The 20,122-nt window shown below is 42.3% G+C and overlaps 1 protein-coding gene across 2 annotated transcripts in view; it reads right to left on the bottom strand.

Annotated features, from left to right (window-relative positions):
• LOC147692506 (testis-expressed protein 264-like) overlaps window positions 1-20,122 on the bottom strand; it is a 716,840-nt gene that overhangs the window by 506,535 nt on the left and 190,183 nt on the right. For both annotated transcript variants that reach the window (XM_086938719.1, XM_086938718.1), the window contains one exon: window positions 18,036-18,257. In XM_086938719.1, coding sequence (XP_086794845.1) covers window positions 18,036-18,257 — 222 coding nt within the window. The remainder of the gene's footprint in view (window positions 1-18,035; window positions 18,258-20,122) is intronic.

Below are 20,122 nucleotides of genomic sequence, written 5' to 3'. Positions count from 1 at the left end.
AGATATTGACCCGCAGGTTTTGAGCGCACTTGCCCTGATTTACCATTGTAATTAAGGTTAGATTTTCTTATAACCTGTAAGATGTATGCATCTGCGCGTAAAACAGAGAACATAGGTACTGAAGAATGCCGCACATTAGGCCTCCCATGCATGCTCATCTCAATGCAGAGGTTTAAGGCACATCGGACGTGGTGGCCCAGCTACCAACACATGTGACTCACCGCTGCAGTTGTCCTGTGTAATAAATAGCTCGGTGTGACCTCCTACCATCAGGTGATCCTAAGTATAGAAATGTCTGTTTCCAAAGGTAAACATTAGCAAAGGCCTATCATCGGTTTTTCAGTTTCCTGCGCTGGTTTGTGTTTGCCTGTCAGAGCATTAAGTCCATTTCGACTCTCAATAAATGAGTCCACGTGACGACCCGCAACACAGGTGTACAGAGGTTTGTTGCTGGGTGTGGACAGTGGTGCAGCATCAGCTCACTCACAATCCTACGAGTGGCTGCAGTAGAATTTTCTCTAGACCTGTATAAAAACAGAATTTGAACAGAGAGTGTGACTGAGGGTAAGTAACCCTATGCTATAAACGGAACGTGTAGGGCCCTCGTTTTATTGATGGACTACAAACCCCAGCTGCCATGGGTTGTAGCTAGGATGTGCTAATCAATTGTCGAAGTGTTAACCAAGGCAGGCAGGGTTTCAGTCTTCTGGTCGGGGCATTCAAAAGAGCATGCAACCCAGCTTGTTTTGGTCTCGACAGCGCTAGTGACGGCTCTGCGCAGCACTCAGTCTCCGGGCTGCTGTCAGCAGCCATGAAGCAAATCAATCGAAAATTGGAGGAGTTATTACAGTGTCATGTTCAATGGTACAGGGCTGCACGTCTCTCACATAAATATATGTAAATGAGTCATGACTAGAGTGCACCTAATGAAATTCACAATGCACTAATGGCAGACAACTCTCTGAGGAGGTTGTAGTTTATTTAAGAATTCTCTTGTAAACAATCACGGGCAAAGCCAACAGGTCTGGTGTTGGCCACCAGCCTTTTGGCTTTGTCTACGGTTGTTTTGTAAAGGTTTTTGCAAAACTTTGTGGGGGAAGCTGCTGGTTCTTATCAATCTAAACAAAGCATCGGCTAAAGGCAAACATATTTTTTGGTCTCAAAAACCACACATTGTTATAGTAGTCCCTGGCCTTTCATGGAACTACGTGGTGTGTGAATGTGAGCTTTATGAAAGAGCAGAATAATGTCATTGACAGTGAGGCTAGCTAGTGGCTTCAATGGGCTGACCCACTGCCACATGCTGTATGCTTCAATGGGTGGATGAAAAATGTGAATAACACAATAACGGACCAAGTGATGAAGATAGCTAGCTGTAAACCCATGTACATCAGCATATTATACATATTATGTTAGTAAAATCAAAAGGTCTTGTCTAACGCCAGACCTAGCTTGAAAAAGGTCTATAACTAGTGCACACAAAACATAAAGGTATAGAAATCTAGGTACCCACTATACACAAAGTATCATTGACCACATAGTTATACATTTATTCAAAATTTATTATTTTTGTTTGGTTTTGTGAAAAAAACATATTTTTTTAATGAATTGTATAGAAGATTGCTGATAAATATTTTTAAGAAGCCTTTTGATGCATTTATAAATCAATTGGAGTTTTCCATCAAAGGTGCAAAGACATACATATAACTTGACATAAAATTAGAAAGAAGATGAATAAACATGATGCAGGCAAAGCGGTAGATACACTACGCGCCTTTCGACTCGTAAGCCTTCATCAGGTGACCCGTCTTTGACTCTATAATTAAAACACAAAGGACACTCTTGTGAACAAACAATACATCAAAAAGTATATATATAGTGGGCACATCTATTTAACCTAGTTAGACTTAACACTTAGACTGTGAAATGATAGGACATGTACAGTACAAACTGATATTTTAATTGTATATAAACAAAGATGAAATGAATATGTGTTTTTTTAACAAATAAGTGTTAAGTCTAACTAGGTTAAATAGATGTGCCCACTATATATATACTTTTTGATGTATTGTTTGTTCACAACAGTGTCCTTTGTGTTTTAATTATAGAGTCAAAGACGGGTCACCTGATGAAGGCTTACGAGTCAAAACGCGCGTAGTGTATCTACCGCTTTGCCTGCATCATGTTTATTCATCTTCTTCTTTCTAATTTTATGTCAAGTTATATGCATGTCTTTGCACCTTTGATGGAAAACTCCAATTGATTTATAATTGCATCAAAAGGCTTCTTAAAAATATTTATCAGCAATCTTCTATACAATTCATTAAAAAAAAAATATTTTTTACAAAACCAACCAAAAATAATACATTTTGAATAAATGTATAACTATGTGGTCAATGATACTTTGTGTATAGTGGGTTCCTAGATTTCTATACCGTTATGTTTTGTGTGCACTAGTTATAGACCTTTTTCAAACTAGATTCCTTTCCCTATGTATAACTAGCGAATTTCATATATAGGGGTCCCCTACTTCCTAAATCACTAACGCCAGACCTAAACAGGGCTAGGCCCCTGGTGCCGAGATTCGCAGGACGCATTCTACCAATTCACGAGATCTGTGGATCAATAACACCTTGGCATACAAGGAAACTTACCACCCCAAAGTCTTGTCTTTCCTTATAGAAATATAAAATGAATAAATTAACAAGCTCTTGCTAGTCTAACAGGTTTTGCTAACCAGCCTACCAAGTGAGCAGCAACTTAGGCTAAATCGACCCAAAAGCTGAAAAAACACACCTATAAGATGTGACTGTTCAAATGCTCTTCCTTCACAGGAGGGGCTGGGATAGAAACATACAACACAAGGGTATCCCTTGTGATGGTGACGGGATAATCTTTGGTCAATGGGAAATCCTTAATTGGTTGTGGCACGTCTACAGATCTATTAAGGCATATAATCTATAAAACATTTTCTCAATAATCCCAAACTTGGTTAATGTAAAAAGCTGCAGACTGTGAGCTGCGCGGCTGTAGTCCAAATGAACAATTGAATTTGGTTAAAAATAATCAGTAAACAATAAATAAGGGAGATACACCCAATATTTGTGAAACATATAGTGGTGTTTCTCAGAATATTTCATACAGAAATATTATCTGACATAAATATTGCACCCTATATACTGTTTACAAAAAAAGATCACCCCACTGGGTGTATATTTTTTATTATTAACTCGAAATGAGGTGACATTTTTGTAAATTATATTTAGGATGATATTTATGTCAGATTGATGGCCTGAAAGCACTATGTTGGTTGCACACCACAGATGGTTATTCTTGAATTGAAAATGTGTAAGACATATTTAAAACACAAAGTCAGTCAGAAGAATATCTAATCTGTTACCCCTCTATCTTGGATGCCTGGAAACTGTAGTGTATGCAACATAGGAGGACCGGTGCCCATGGATATGCCATCACCACCATCCACTTCATGTCTAAGGTCATACATCTTCGACACTTTTAATAACTATCTCTTCAAAAGGTAGAAACACCAGTTAATGAAAAGTGCACAATATTATTGGAATCAATTATGTTTTGAATTGATCAACTAATGCATACTCGTAAAAGCTAAACACAATAGCTCCAATCTGATGTACCCAGCATTTTGTCAGAGGTGGTGTCACACATATTAGTTTCAATTGGAGGGGGTACTTGCTGGAGTTGGTGAACAGACAGCAAGGATGTGGAAATCTTTAATGATCAGATATCGTCTGTGGTCCTGAACATAGATTGTTCTTTACAAGGATATTAGGCTGGTCAGGGAAAAATATGTTTATTTTGGAAGAAAAAGCGACTTAACAGAAAACTGTGACCTGAAAAATAAGATCAGCCACAGAAAAAGCTATAGTCTTAGATTAAATGTATTTAAAAAAAGCACATTTATTATTTTATAACAAACGATAGGACAAACAAACGTTTGTCCCAAGAGTTGTGTACATTCGGACAGCATGTTTAAGTCGACTCATTTTACATCGTATATTTATTTATTTATTTACTTGGAGAAGACATCAATAATCTCAACTGTGGTTTCCCACCTCATCAATATCAAATCAGGTACCGAATTTAATTCTTTGCCTGGACAGATAATAGTACACCTCTTCCAGTTAGTGTCAAAAGGACGCTTTGATCCCTCACATTTCATCTTGGTCATCAGTCATCCATGACGGCATTCTCTATTCATACACCCAGATGAACCATTACTTTGTCATCAGCTTGAATTCTAGACATACAAATCTCCTGACCAGCAACCACTTTCTTCAATGACAACTCCACAGGACCAAGAATAGGCCAGGGTGCTACATACAGTGGATCACAAAATACTTCTTTTCAAGAGCTGCTGCAAGGTCACAAACAAACTGGAGATCCCCCTTCTAGTTGGACCCCTGGTGAAGACCCAGGATACACTGCTGAAGGTTTCACTGTGTCAGCTCGCCCACACTGTATCAACTCTACACCACCACTCTCTAATAACTACTTTTAATTTTTGTTATGCATTTTGTGGATACTAGATAAGAAATATTAGCACAATGAATGTCAGATCTTGTGGGGGTGTCGTTTGTGTTTTTGTAGCTGACAGATTTATAAATTCACTCAAAACTTAGAATAATCTTTGATATTCTTTAGCATCAAAACCTTTGATGTTATATTATGTTTTTTGAATTGTAGAACAAAACGTAGAAGCAAATGTGTCATGCATATACATGCAATTGTAGTCAGACATCATTTCATGTCTAAGGAGCATTTTTGTTTTTCCACCTTAATTATAAAGGTTTCTGTCTCTTGCTTCTCCTTAGTAAGCTTGTACACCTAGATCAAAATGCGAAGATCCAACCCTCACTTACGCCACTCAACATCTCCAAACTGACAGAAGGTCTAGACTGCCGCATTTTCAATATCTTCCACATCAACCCAGAACATCTGAAGAAGTCATGATGGCATGTGTAATAAGTTCATGTTGTTTATTCCTTAAAATATATATTTTGAATATTTGTCCATATATTCATTTTATTATGAACTCAGTATTAGGTTAACAGTATTTGTAGCACGTTTCAAACACTTGTAAGACCCTATAGTATTATCAAACATCTTGGTGATTTTTTTCTTTGAAGCAATGTGTATGTTTCATACAATGAATGGCAAATAATCAATAAAACAAGAAATGTATTAAAGTGCTTTTTTCCCATTTTGAGTGCTGATGAAAGGTAAGACTTGATGTTTTCACAATGGCTATTTGTGTATCTACAAACCAAGCTGAAGTGACAGGCCCTTTGCCATACTGACTGTGCGCTAGCACGAAAAATGCCAAAACTGCGTTCAGCTCAGCACTGGGTCTTACCTTGCATGCACACTGCAATTGTACTGTTATAAACAAACCTACGGTCAATCTACCATGAACCCACCCATATATATGCATCAACGAGTTCTGCAACAATTTAAAAGATTTTGTGCATGTACATCATGGATATGAATCAATCTCATGTAGCTCTGCAACGGAAGGGGTCATCTGAGGTTTGAGTACAGCAGACTGCCTTTGACAGTAACAGCTATGCAGGTTGGACTGAGCATCTGTATGCTAGTTGCACTGCTATAAATCATTAAGTTTGGTGACCTTTAAAACAGCCTTGCTATTGTGATGAGCTATATATTTGCCAAAGGACAAATACGTGCAGGTATTTGTTAACTGTGGATGGAGTGGTGATGAGGGTACCAGAGAAACTATCCCACCCGGGTGTTTTGGTATGTTAATTGTTTTCTGCATACACATTAAATTTAATTTAATTTAATTGCGGGTTTATATAGCGCTAGGAATCAACTCCCGGAGGAGTATCTCTGCGCTTCGACCGCTGGGGAACCAGTCCTGGCTCACCCTGAGAGATGGTCCCTAATGGGTATCTCTAAGGTGCGACCAAGCATCCCCAGCGGTCTGGGGGGCCGTTGTGAAGATGAGGCAAGCTAATGCCCCGAGTTGCCGAGTGTGGTCCCTGACTGGAGTAGGCACCGAGGCGAGAATTATCGAGCCCGCTGACCATGGTCCACGACCCTGCCGCGTCGGGAATCGAACCCTGGTCCCGGGCCGTCCTCTGCTTACGGGTCTGCCGCCTCTAACCAGTGAGCCACACCAACCCACTCCATTCAAGGCGATATGGGTATTTCTGTGTCGCAATTGCATTTTGTTTAGTTGTGATCTTGTTACTCAGTGAAAACAAAATCCATACTTCTAATCCTAGGATTCTATTTTAAATTTCAAATAAATTGAAAGCCTGCAAAAATGTCGTGGTACTGAAAAGTATATGCAAAAGCTGTAACAAAAGCGGTGTACACCTTGGCCCTGTAACAGGTTAGGTGGCCACCCCTGCACCTTATCACACACCCTCATTAGTTCCCAATGGCAGCTGAAACTGGTCTACATGAACTGTCCAGAGGGTTCAGAAATAGGGAGAAACACATTTCCATACCCAATGATGTATGTGCACATGAAAAAACATTACATGCTCATTTTCTTGTCAAACAGATATCTGACAAAGGCTTCTGGGCAAAGAAAGATTCTGTTCTCGGCTCCATGTAGTGCTTCTGGGTCTTTGGGCCCCAAAAATGTGAAGGCTACTAATATGACTGGAAGATATTTAAGTTCCAAATATGGCTGGTTTCAATTACATTTTGAAGAAGGCCTAAGAACCTAAACGTATGAGGAAGGGTGAAAGTGGAAACGAATAGATGACGATTTCCATACACAAATGCATGGCCCAGAGAGTTTAGCTTTGCTATGTAAGAGGCAAAGTACCATCAATTTGAATTTTGTTTGCCACAGTTATGTAGTTGGCTTGAAACTTTGAAGATTGGAATTCAGTGGTGAGGAGAGGACCGATGCCTTTGATTTCTACCTGCAGACTGGGTAGTCATGGGGATAATTGCAACATTTTTTGGCTCCTGTATTCTGCAGACTCTCCTATCTGCAGTTAAGTGTTTGGAGGACCAAAACGCCCTTGTTTGCTTTTTAGCCAACTGCACTGGGAGTATGGTTTAATCTAATTCATACAGATTAGAACTTGAGGTTTCAGTTTAAAGTCAGTCTTTGCCTGGAACTACAGGGTGCTTCTTTCTTGTCCTCCTTTTCCCAACTGCATCTGCTGGAAAAGATTTGTCTATTTCCAACGCTGGAAGGGGGCTGTTTTGCAGTTACCATTTTGATTACCTTCTGCCACGCTTTATATGGGTCTTACTAAAGAATCCCCGACTACAATTTAAGTACTTCAGAATGTAGCAGTTATACTGCTGGTAAAAGTTCTCAAATTCTGCTCAGCTGCTCCTTTCCTAAATAAGTTACAATAGTTTCCTATTAATGACAGATCCCCCTTTAAGGCATCAATGGTGTATGGTGTCAACACTCTCTGTTCCTGAACACCAAAATGAGGAAGCAGGTTCCCATGTGATCATTGAAATCTACCAATCACCTGCTACTTCACATTCTTCTGTTCCAAAATGTCAGGAAAGGTCAAGCTTTTTACATTCCTTTTTAAATTGTTTCTAAACTAATTTTGTTTACATCCCTGTAAACAAAATTAGCCCAGAAGTCAACATCTCTTTAGTCCAGGCTTCTCCAACGAGTAGCTCGTGAGCTACTGGTAGCTCTCCAGCTACCTGCAGCCGCGGCTCATGCCGGTAAGCGCGGTGGGATGGTGCGGACGGCTGGGGAGCATTTCAACGGCCGATGACGAGGGAAAATTAAATAAATAATTCATTTTCCCTCATCATTGTCCGTCGAAATCCCCCCCACCACTCTTACCTGCACAGGCCGCGGCTGGCTATCTGTAAGTACTTTTTGCAGTCCAGTTTACGAAATGTGATGCTTTTGCTTGGCTGAATTAATAGATGTATACCGCAATTAAAAAGTGTGCATCTGAGACAAAAAATATATGTATTTTCAGACCTCAGAAGTGTGTTTTGAGAAAAGTGGTTGAATTTCCAAAATATATTTAAAGCTGATATTTGGGGAACTGGGTGAAACGCATTACTAATATTATTACCTAGCTATGTATTACCCATGTAAATGAATTCCAAATGGACTAAGTCTTTTTTACACCGCTTGTGCCACACCTGCCTGATGCACTGAAGCGATCATTTCTGGCATCCCTGCACTGAGGTGACTCCTGCCAGTAATTTTGCACATGGGGACACCAATTTAATCTTGTCTGATGAGGTTATTATTACAACAGTAATGATATTAATACCTCTGGACGATTTTCATTGAGCTTAAGTAGCTCTTATTACAGAAAAGGTTAGAGACGCCTGCTTTAGTCCCTGGCAATAGACCGAACATTCTGTGGTTTAAATTGAACTTTTTACAGTTCCGCTCAGATGATGCCTTAGGAACAAGTTATTAATATTTGGTAATGCTCTTTCTAGTGGATACTCTAACTGCAGATTCCTCACCTTAAGAATTACCCCAGACTCTAGACTGCATCTTGGAAATTTTCTCAGCAATGTTTCTGTGTGCCAATGGGTGGTTTATTGTGGATCCGAGAAAACATCATACTTCCCTGGAAGTGACGGGGTGGAGCCACATATAAGTCTTGCATATTTATATCAGTTTCTTATGTTTTTTCTCTTCTCCATCAAACGCAGAGTGCCACTGAAAACTACAGTTGACAGTTAAAAGATCTCTTTCAAAGATGAAATGCATGCGTGGTGTAAAGCCTAGTTGCTGTTTATTACCGCTTCATTCACTTTCGCTCTTCCAAGTGTTGAACCCTAGAAGTCTTCTTCATGTAGTCGTTAGGTTCTAGAACACACCATGTAGCAGGGAACAGCGGAAAAGACCAAACACCACACCACACATCTTTCCTTTTTGAAATAGGAAGTATTGCCAACCACTAAACAAATAATAACATGATTCACCCCTTTAGGACCACCCATATTACAAGTAAACAATATGTCTTTATACTAAGTAATCCTTTAAATAAGTAGGAATGTAGCAAATTCTTCTTTCCCTTCGCACAAGTCTGTTCTTTCAGAAATAAGCCTCGTGGACGTTTATGATAGGAATTGGGAATGCATCAATTATGTTTCTCTAATCACAATCAGGTTGATCCGTTGATGTGGGCTTGGTCCCCTTAGCTCTACTTGTGGAATTATCACGCTTATCTATCTAAGACACTCTGCTCAGATTCCATTTACGAGCACCACAGGTCTTGACTGCATTACTAAATAGTTCCACTAACTTTCTAGGAACATACATTTAGACATTCCTTTGAGAAGCACATTCCCTTTTCAAAGGACCCAAGAAGCCATCAGCAATTTCTTCCCACAGGCCTTTGGGCAAATCACTACAAATCAAGCGAGGAACGTGTGTTATGAACACTTTATCACTAGCATTGTATTCCCAACATTGCTGGACAACTCCCTCCATTTTTAAGTCAATGCCAGGCCACCTGAAATCTTCACAATATCTTTCCTTGCACCTAAAAATGCAATAGTGGCTTTAATGGGCGAAATCCATCATTCTACTTTTTACTTGGGCACTACTAACCTCGTACCTCTAAATAGCAAGTTATCTCTCTCTCTGCTATCTCTTCTCTAACTACAAGAAATGGATTATATTCCTTCCTCAATGGTAGGCTAACCTATGTATTATAAGTTCCTTACACTCCATAAGACCAGTGGCAGCTGGTGGATTTTAAAAATCATAGGGTGAAATGGTTTAACCTGAAAGGTAACACACTAGCGAATGAAGCAAACAATCCTTAGTTGAAATATGATGTGTCAGATTTATTTATTTGATTTATTTATTTATATCATTTGGAACGCGCAACTCATGCCGTTCGGACCTGAAAAAGTTGTTGTATTAGATGACCTCATCAAATTTTGTTTGGGCCGGGTGGCCTTAAGGCTCCTGAGGGAACAGCCAGGTCTTTAGGGTCTTTCTGAAAGTGAGTAGAGGGGGCGCAGCTTTCAGTGCCATTGGGAGACTGTTCCAAAGCACTGCTGTGGCCCTGAAGAAGCTCTTTCCTCCCCAGTTGGTTCTCCTAAAGGGGGGAACAATCAAATTAATTGCGGAGCCAGAGCGTAGTGTCCTGGTTGGAATGTACCATTTGAATCGCTCTCTAAAATGATCCGACCTCAGTCCATGTAGCGCCTTTGAGGCCATGCAAAGAGACTTAAATTTGCAGCATTGTTTAACCGGCAGCAAGTGCAGTTCCTGATGGCTCCTCTTGCCGATTCAGATTTGTGAATTTTGAGAAGGAAACCAGCAGCAGCGTTTTGCAAGGTCTGGAGCTTCTTTTCAAGGCCAGCTACGAGAGTGAGATAGAGGCTATTACAGTAAACTATCTTCATAAGAACCGATGCGCTGACGGCAGTTCTCAGAAGTTCTGGGAGCAGAAATCTTTCAATCTTTTTTATAAGCTTTAGCAAAAAGAAGGAGATTGATGTGATTTTGTTGACTTGATCCCTAAACTTCAGTTCTTTAGCTATCAACATGCCCAGATTTTTGACTTTCTTTACTGGTTCAGGGAGTGAGTCCAGTTCGGGTGGCCAACATTTTGGCATCCAGAGTGAGGAGTTGTTACCAAAGAGGATGACATCAGCTTTGGTGGCATTTAGTTTGAGGTAGATGTAATCCATCCACTTACTTACATTGGTCATTCAGTTTTCTTGTGCCATACCTGAGTTGTTTTCAGGCTTTGCCAAAGACACCACATCAGCATAGGATGTCAGGTGAAAGCATGCACTTTTAATAATTGTCGCAAGTGCAGCCACATAAAGGTTAAAAAGTGTTGGGCTCAGGGCTGATCCATGAGGGACTCCGCAGGGTAAGGAGAAAGGCTTAGAAGTATAATTGCCCATTGACACTGTATGCTGTCTGTTTGCCAGGAAGGATTTGAAGAGATCTAGTGCTGCATCCTCAATCCCTAGGCTGTCCACTAAGATGTCGTGGCTAACCATATCAAAAGCCACGGAAAGATCCAACAGGATATTGGCCGCGGCCCCTACCCTGTCCAGCACTTCCTGAATCTCCTCAGTGGCTGTTACCAACGCTGACCACGTTTTTTCTGAAGTTTTTTCCGTGTTGAGTATCATCCAAAAGTTGATTTTCCTCTAAGTACTCAGAAAAGTGCTGATTCATAACTTTCTCCGCCAGTTTGGCAGCAAAAGGGAGCCTCGAGATCGGGCGGTAGTTATTAGGATCCAATGCATTCAGGTTGTCCTTCTTTAGTAGAGGTAGAATGGAGGCATGTTTCCAGTATGTTGGGAAAGTTCTTCCCGCCAGCATGGAATTCAATATATGGCCACGGTATTGTGCCACTTGGGTAGGAATCATATGCATTACCTTAGGGGGACAGGGGTCTTGAGGTGCCCCAGATTTAATGAGTGGAATGAGTTTTGCCAGTTGCAACGCTGAGAGAGCCTTAAATGTGGATTAACAACTAAAATCATTGGGGGCATGGTCCCCCGGTTTACCCATTACTCTTTTAGCGGAGATTTCAGGATCTGAGCTAAGGTTGCCCAGGTTTCTGTTACGAATGTCACGTCTGCATGCTGGTTCAGGATCAGAAGCGGTACAAAAGGGGGTGGTGATGGACGGAGCATCTGAATCAATCAAACACTCACACCCAGTCAAAAGATCTGGGTTTAATCCATCACCGTTCTTTAGCCCACTCTGCCACCCTAGTTCAGAGATGGCTATATGCAAATCAGTCTGACCCTGTGCCTCATGGGAACAGTCCAGCCCGAACTGCCAAGCCATGTCTTCCCTGGACCGGAAACAAGCTTCCGAGGACCGGTTTCTGGTATTCCAGCCGTCTTCAGCCCGGCTTGCTTGAATCCAGTGGCAAAGTGAGCAAGGGACTCACGTCTGAGCATACCCTGCCACGGGAAGTCTGGGCGGTTAACCACAGAGTTTGTTAACAATGCAATTCATGTGACTAACGCGATTGCAGCTCAGAAAATAGTGACATCAAGACCGTTTTATATTGTTTTTTGTTGTGTCATCTATTTTTTGAGCTGCAATCGCGTTAAGCACATGAATTGCATTGTTAAACTCCGTGGTTGACCGCCCAGACTTCCCTCCTCTCTCTCTGTGTTACTTAACCTAGTAGAGATGGAAGCGCCAGTTTGTCATAACCTTACCATTGAGTCCGGCAAAAAGGTGCTCCTCTTTTCTCTTTGTCACCGATATTTTGCTGATTTGTTGTGATTTCCGCTATATGTGATTCATAGGAATCCCCACCTTTTCTCTCCCTTTATCCCAACAGGCGACCTTTTTTCAAACAACCAGGCAATCATTTAATTAGTCCTGAGGATGATCCCGATAGTATAGGAGCATGGGATCGAAACGTCGACTTTCTTAAACAGTGCTGCAAATGTACCATTGTGTTTATATGTTGTAGATACTGTTGTCGTGAGCTTGATGTACAATGTATTGAAAATGCAAGCCACGCCTCGCTCCAAAGTTATTGCCTGAAAACCCTTTCACTTCCTATCTTTTCCTCCATTTTCTCTTTCCCTCACAGTGGGTACAGGACTGTGCCCACGTTTATAATTGCTGTGTTTCAAATTTCTGCATTTTATACATTGACAAAATAAATATTCCATGTCCGGCTGGACATGTGAACTAAACTTATAGTACTCATTGTAGTCGATAAACATTTTGCTTGATTATTCTAAGCTTAAGACCATTGTTCTTTGTAACAAGTAGCTACCTACGGTCCCAAGCTATTCCACTGGGTCCCCCTTGTTTGTTTAACTGGGACCAAAGGTTTCCGGTAGCACCCTCATGTTCATTTATTAATCCAGCCAAGTGTACCTAGGAATAAAGAAATACACTGAGTTTTTTTCAGACAAATATCTGGACATCGCTTGTGACCAGAAAACAATTATTCTGATCAGCCTCCCCAATGAGGATGAGACCACCATGTTAGCATCATCTTAACATGGTAGGTTGGAATGGCCGATGATATAGCACGTCACAAATGAGTGGGTGAGGCCTTTCCATCCAAATCTTTTCTTTTTTTGATTTTGGAATTTTAAAAGCGTATTTTCATTATTCCAAAAATGAGTGCAGGAATACAGGTCTTGCCGCACCAGTTGTGAGTTATATTTCTAGTGTGGAGGAAGTACGACAAACAGCTCTCTAGCTCCCTTGTTGTGTTAGTCAGAGCACCTTCTGCCCACTTCCAGGGTGCAGGATTGGGGAGGCACCACTTGGCAGGAGAGAACTCTGAAGGATGGCAGAGTTCCGGTGCTGGGTTGAGGCTGGGAGGAGCCTTCTGTTACTAGGTCTCTATGCAGGAGGCCAGTCAACTAGCCCTGGAGTCACTCTGGGGTCCTTGATTTAACATATGCAGGTCCAGTCCTTCTCACCCAGGCAAGAGGGCAGCAGGTCACTACAGAATGTAGCAGCCCTTCATGGCAGCAGTCCAGCACAATGGCAGGACATCCAGCAACCAAGCAGTCATTCTTCCTGGCATAGTATGACAGGTCCAGAAGTGTACTGAAGAGTTAATGCCTGGGGTCTAATATTTATACCTGAGCCTTCCTCTGAAGTTTGAGAAGCTTCTAGAGGTTTACCTTTGAAGTCCACTACAGTCTCTCTTGTGTGTGGCTGTCTGTTTGAAACTACAAATCCCAACTGTCAGCTACACCCAGGCATGTGACCCAGAGACCAACTACAGGCACTAAATGGCTAAGGCAGGAAAATGTCAACTTTATAAAAAGGGCATTTTAAAAATTGTAATTTAAAATTCGACTTCACCGTGAGAGAGGATTTTTCATTACAGTTCCAAAGGCACCAAACCTGAACTGGTTACCTGCTCCCATTTGGATATTAACTCTTATTAGATGTAATTAGGTACCGCCAATCCCTGCCTATGGGAGAGATAGGCTTGCAGAAGTGAAAAAACGAATTTGAGAGGTTTTCACCACCAAGACATGTAAAACTTAAAAGTGCATGACCTCCTTTTTTTTTAATATACATAGAACCCTGTTCTCTGGGTTTTCCAGGTGCTAACCTAGGGGCGACATACATGTATTTAAAAGGAAGGGTTGGGCCTGACAAAAGGTTAATTTTGCCAGGTTGAAATGGCAGCTTAAAACTACACACATAAGCTGCAATGGCAGACCAGAGCCATGTTTAAAGTGCTACTTAAGTGGGTGGCACAATTAGTGCCGCAGGTCCACTAGTAACATTTAACTTACAGGCCCTGGGCACAGGCCATGCCACTTTACTAGGGACTTATGAGTAAATTAAATATTCCAATTGGGGATAGGCCAATTCTATCAGGGTCTAAGGACAAAGCACATGCCTCTACCACAGTGGCATCAGCTTTATGTCTTATTTTTCCTCTAAGTTCTTCCACTCAGATAAACAAGGGTGGCTCATCTTTGAACCATAATATTTCCCTAATTTGATTTACAAATAAAAAGGGCTGGTCTCTTATTCTATCCTCACACAAGGCTACAAATTTGCTTGAAAGTGCTTTTAACATGCTATTCAATTGTTTCATTGTCTTTCTGCACCCTTCTTCCGAAATTAAATCTTTCTAGAATTGTATTTATTCTCTAGAAGTAATATGCATTAATTTATTCAACACAATTTCAGATTCATACCGCCCCTGAGCATTATTAACTTCTTGTTCCGGTAAATTTTTGACCATCTCTTACCACAAGACAATGTGTTACTAGGGTAAGTTTCCTTTCCAAACTTGGATTAATACCACAGATCCGTGGAAATTCAAAAATAGCTTCTTCCATTTACCCCATCTCAACACTGGTTCACCAGGATGGGATAGGAAGAACAATGGAGGGGCAACATTTTGCAAGTTCTCTTTATGTCTTCCCAAATATCAAGTAGACAACCAATCATTACACTCACTTCTTTGACAAAGTTAAACATTTACACTAACTGTCTGTACTCTGAGGATGTGGATCGTAAACTTGGGTTAATTCTGTTTTTTATTAAGTTACCAAGGACATATTGGTTCAGACTCATATAATAGAACCTGAGTCTGGTATTGGCACTGGGCCATGTGCAGTTTAATACGCTGCTACCCAGTTTCCACAAACCTTGCAAGATCTATATACTTCTTAGACCATCCATTACTGATTTCGTTCAGATCGCCCTTAAGTTCATTCTTCACTGCAATTATCTTGCCTTTCACCACCTCCTGCAGGAGAAATGATCTGGTGACACTCTTAGCCAAATCATCCTGCCCATCTCTCACAAAGTTTGTGCTATTCCTCCCTGTTGCGCTCTCCTCACTCTTGGCTTTGTGGATGGATTTTTGCTGCAGCATATCTGTAATGCTAAGTTCCTTTATTCGGTCCTCCACCATGGCTCTGTGTGGGCGCGTTCAGTGGGAAGGTCAGGTGCAGGTTTCTTCAGGCAGGACATGGAGCATGGGGGGAGTCGTGTCTTGTCCCTCCAATTTCTACTAGGGGACTTGATCCTCTCCACTAGGCACCCGTGCTCTCCCTCCGTGCTTGTTTGGATTTGGGCCCGACTCGTCCCCTGTGCTATCCATGCACCTTTCAGGCACCTTGCAGTCCCCTGTACCTTTTAGGGAAGAGGAGGCAAAGATTTCATTCTTCTGCTCCCTCTGCCTGCCGTCTACGCTGGCTGCCTGTCTGTAAGACACCACCCCCGCCCCCCCACCCCACCCCCCGTCGCTGGTCCTTCCGGATGGGGCTCTCTGTAACTGGACCCCACGTGCACGTACTACATAGTTCCTGGAGGTGGCCTACCATGCCTCTAGCAGAGTCCGTGTTGATCCCTTGTTGCATGAGGCAGCAGTCCCACACCCAAAGCTCCTCTCAGCGACCATAGGCAGAGTTCACAGCCCGGCGGCCGCCATCTTGTTCCAATCCCGGGTTAACCTGTCTGCCAGCGGAGAAGATTGGTAAAGCCTGAAAGCAACATCCTCTCTTCCAGCATGGTGCCCATGGTTTCCCTGTATGAGGTCGCCACAGTGCCACACAAGCATTGCCCTTGGATGGGCGTCTGTGAGGCCTCGTGTAGGTTGTGCCAACAGCCTGGGCGCTGGGTATATCTCTTTACTGCCCATGTGTGGTAAGGCTTTTGTGTGGGAACCAGAACTCATCTTTGCATCCTTGGTCATACCTAGAATAGAGTTTTTGATGTTATATGATGAACCATTTCCCTGTCTACACTTTAATGATGACCCCTTGTGAACAACGTTATTTTGTCCTGACGGGAAGTATAATGACCCAAACTATTTGATTAATTAGGTTTGTTTTTAGTATCAGCGTGACTCCCCCCTCAATCCCATAGTAGTCCTGGACACCCCACGCGATAGAGAGCCACCGGCATCAGATGACTACAGAACCTGAATCTCTACTTCACATATAGAACCCCTAAACGCCATGTTAGCTGTTTGTTCGCTACTTAGCATGCAGCGTGGCTGTTTTTGGTACTTTGGTATGATATGTGTAATTTGGCGATTGATGCTACTCCCCCAATGCATAATGTGGAACAAGGGTACCGAGCTGCATTATGACTATGGCTCCCAGTTTTCCTTTTTTACAGATTTTTACAGATATACAAAAAACCATTGTTTTCTGTCTGCATTTATTTTTAAAATCAGAAAAACACAGAAAAGTGTGTTTCTTGTGGGTGACTTTCTTGTGATTTCCAGGACAAGCGCCGAGCAGATAGCAGCATGGAAAGTTAAACATAGGTTAAGATATCCCTAAATAGAAGCTTATGTTAACATATATTTGTATTATGATGCTGATATGTACCTGTAGGTGTAGTGTTTTGCAATAGTTAGCTGCTTAATTTCTAAAACACGACAAGCAGCAAAGTGTGAGTGCATGTTTGTCAGTTAAATAAATGTGGAAATGTACCATTTTACGACTCCATTCATTCGCAGAACACATAATAAATATGGACAAGTACTAATAAGATGGCCAAAAAATAAATATGGATAAGTAGACGGAGTTAAAAAAAAAAATACCATAAAACTGGGAGCCCTAATTGTGATGCACTAATTATTGGATACTACTGACTGCCTAGTTGGTAATGTCCTGTGAGATTCAGCGTATTTAGACAGTCGAATAAGACGTGATCAGTTATTTTCCTTGATGCCTTTACACTTATGGAAATGTTAATGTGCAAAAATGCCACTAAATAGTTTAAAAAAACGAATTGTTTGTTTTTGTTCTTTAATAAAAAATAAGTGTTTTTATCACATAAATTAATAAACTAAGCCCACAACACAAACGAATTTTGTGAAATAACGAATTAATATTAAACAGGCATTGCCGACAAAAAAATCAAAATATTCATCATAGGATACAATAGTGTTGCAGCATGTAGACAGGATCACTGAATCGTGACCGAAGATAATGGCAGGTGTAAGAAGGGCACCTCTAGCTAAGTCTGTAGGACAACTCGGGCATTAAGTTAAAGCATCTCCTCAGCCCAGGCGCGCAGGAGGCTATTATAAAGCTTTGAGAAAAACACAACTGCATGCCAGGTCTGTCGCAGAGTGTCAACGTGATGTGAGGCATCTGTAGGGCAGACGGGAAAAAACAGAGAGAGAGAAGACCACAGATGCCATGGTCAATGTTTGTGGCATCCATCAGCAGAGTCCCAGACTGCCCCAATACCTGGAGCTGTAAGAAGGGATGAGCCTTGGTAATACTGAGGAGCGGAAGAGAAACATTTCTGAGGACAAACAATATACAGAGGGCCAGCTGGACCAAAATCAGAGTAAATTGCTGATGCCAACAGTCCATAGATCTTAACTACAACAATGAAATAATTAACACCAAGCAACACACTGCAGAGTATGATGACTTTGGCGCTGCAGTTTTACTGTGAGGTTTACTGTAAACACTAGAGTCTCAACCAATCAACAGGAAATCAGCAACATCTCTGGCAATGAATAAAGTGACAGAAGTTAGGGTTATCACTGATGTAAAATATACAGGAGGGTTTAACAGGAGCTGCAGGCACCTACCTTGATGTATTCATTGAGGGCGGAGTGGACGCGAGTGGTGGCGAGTTGGATGGAGAAGGGAGTGGTGTAGGGGAAGGTACTGGTCACTGCATGGCTGACCTCTGGGAATGTGATGATGTTGAAGCCAAACTTCTCGAACTGGCTGACCAAGTCTTCTTTGGGCATCTCATCGCCCTCTCCAATGATGGTGCCGACCAGGTAGCGGCACCGCTCGACTGGCACCTAAGAACGGCGAGATAGAAAGAGGCAGTAAGTGACTGGCGGGACAGAGGCTGAAAGAATCAGAGAAGAGAGATCTGAACTTCAGGGAAAGAAATATCATTCAAGTGTCTGCCGATGATTCAGGGCTCCTTACTCCAGGGATTTAGCAAACTCATCCATTACATGAGAGCCCACTGAAAATAAACCTTGGGGTTCAGTATCCTCCTTCAAGCTTTCAAATGAAAGACATTACCACAATGAAGCAAAACACTGCTCAGTGCAGGAGAAGAGAGCTCACTTTACTGTACACCTCTGGGGAGTCAGTCCAATACACTAGCTCATTTCCACCACAAATCACAAGAAATGGGCTGTGCCAATACACAGTGGTATAATGCACCAGACTAGAGAAAACAGTTTTAAGTCACTTCACCATTTTGCCCTAGACCTAGCTTCATAAATGAGACAAAATTGTGGACATAAGGCCATGAGCAATGAAAAGAGGTTAGCCAGTGAAAGAAGATTTATTTCTGAGATGAGATCCGCGCAATCGTGAAACACAATCAATACAAGACAAAAATATAGAAATATATAACTCACATTAAAATACAATGTTTTGCATTACCAAAAAACACACATAGCTCACTTCATAGAAATAATTCACTAGAGAAACTAGTATCAAGATGTGACATTAAAACCCACGGCGAGTCCCACTGATAACAGCCATGTTTTCTATGCATAGCTATTCTGCTCAACAGATGTGCCCATCAAGGAGATGATATGTGCTTATGCTAAGCAGAAACCGTACACATTGTTGTTATTTATTAAGGCCACCTATGTGCTCTCTAAATTGCTCTTCTGTGTACCTGCTTGTCTTGATGGTAAGAACTTATCTTGTGATTGGTACTGGGAACGTCTCTGATGGGGTGATATGTGCCATCCTGCTTTGCCTTGGGGAGCTGGTCTTCATTACTGGTGTAGGAGGATCCATTTTTTAGGTCTTGCCTGAGACAGCGCATGCGTTTTCTCTTCGAGACATTTAGTAAGTGGCTTTTAAAAGTGCCACCAGAGGCTTCTACTGGCCTACAGCTTGCGTTCACAAGCTCATGCATGTGCACAGCTGCCATCTGTGTTTTAATTGCTGTAATCAGGCTCCTCTGCTTGCACTACCCCCTCCCTTTTCCCCCTCCCTTCTGGTCAGCTTCATTTGTGTCTTCTAGCTGTGAATCATGCTCCTCTGCTCGCACTCCCCCTCCCTTCTCCCCCCTCTTCTTCCTCGGTTTCATTTGTGTCTATCACTGTGAATGCTCCTGCTTCCACCAGGCACACACACCATCAGTCGTCAGTGCACACTTTCACCAGGCGCACACACACCACCAGCTGTCAGTGCACGCTTCCACCAGGCACACACACCACCAGCCGTCGGTGCACACTTCCACCAGGCACACACACCACCAGCAGTCAGTACACGCTTCCACCAGGCACACACACCACCAGCCGTCAGTGCACGCTTCCACCAGGCACACACACCACCAGCCGTCAATGCACGTTTCCACCAGGCACACACACCACCAGCCGTCAGTGCACGCTTCCACCAGGAAAACACACCACCAGCCGTCAGTACACGCTTCCACCAGGCACACACCCCCCCAGCCATCAGTGCATGCTTTCAGCGGGCACACACACCACCAGCCGTCAGTGCACGCTTTCACCGGGCACATACACCACCAGCCGTCAGTGCACGCTTCCACCAGGCACACACACCACCAGCCGTCAATGCACGTTTCCACCAGGCACACACACCACCAGCCGTCAGTGCACACTTCCACCAGGAAAACACACCACCAGCCGTCAGTACACGCTTCCACCAGGCACACACCCCCCCAGCC

The sequence above is a fragment of the Lissotriton vulgaris genome, chromosome 9, assembly GCF_964263255.1.
Source record: "Lissotriton vulgaris chromosome 9, aLisVul1.2, whole genome shotgun sequence".
In the NCBI taxonomy this organism is placed as follows: domain Eukaryota; kingdom Metazoa; phylum Chordata; class Amphibia; order Caudata; family Salamandridae; genus Lissotriton; species Lissotriton vulgaris.
Note: the sequence above shows the minus strand (reverse complement) of the source record. Positions and strands in the feature narration are given on the sequence as shown.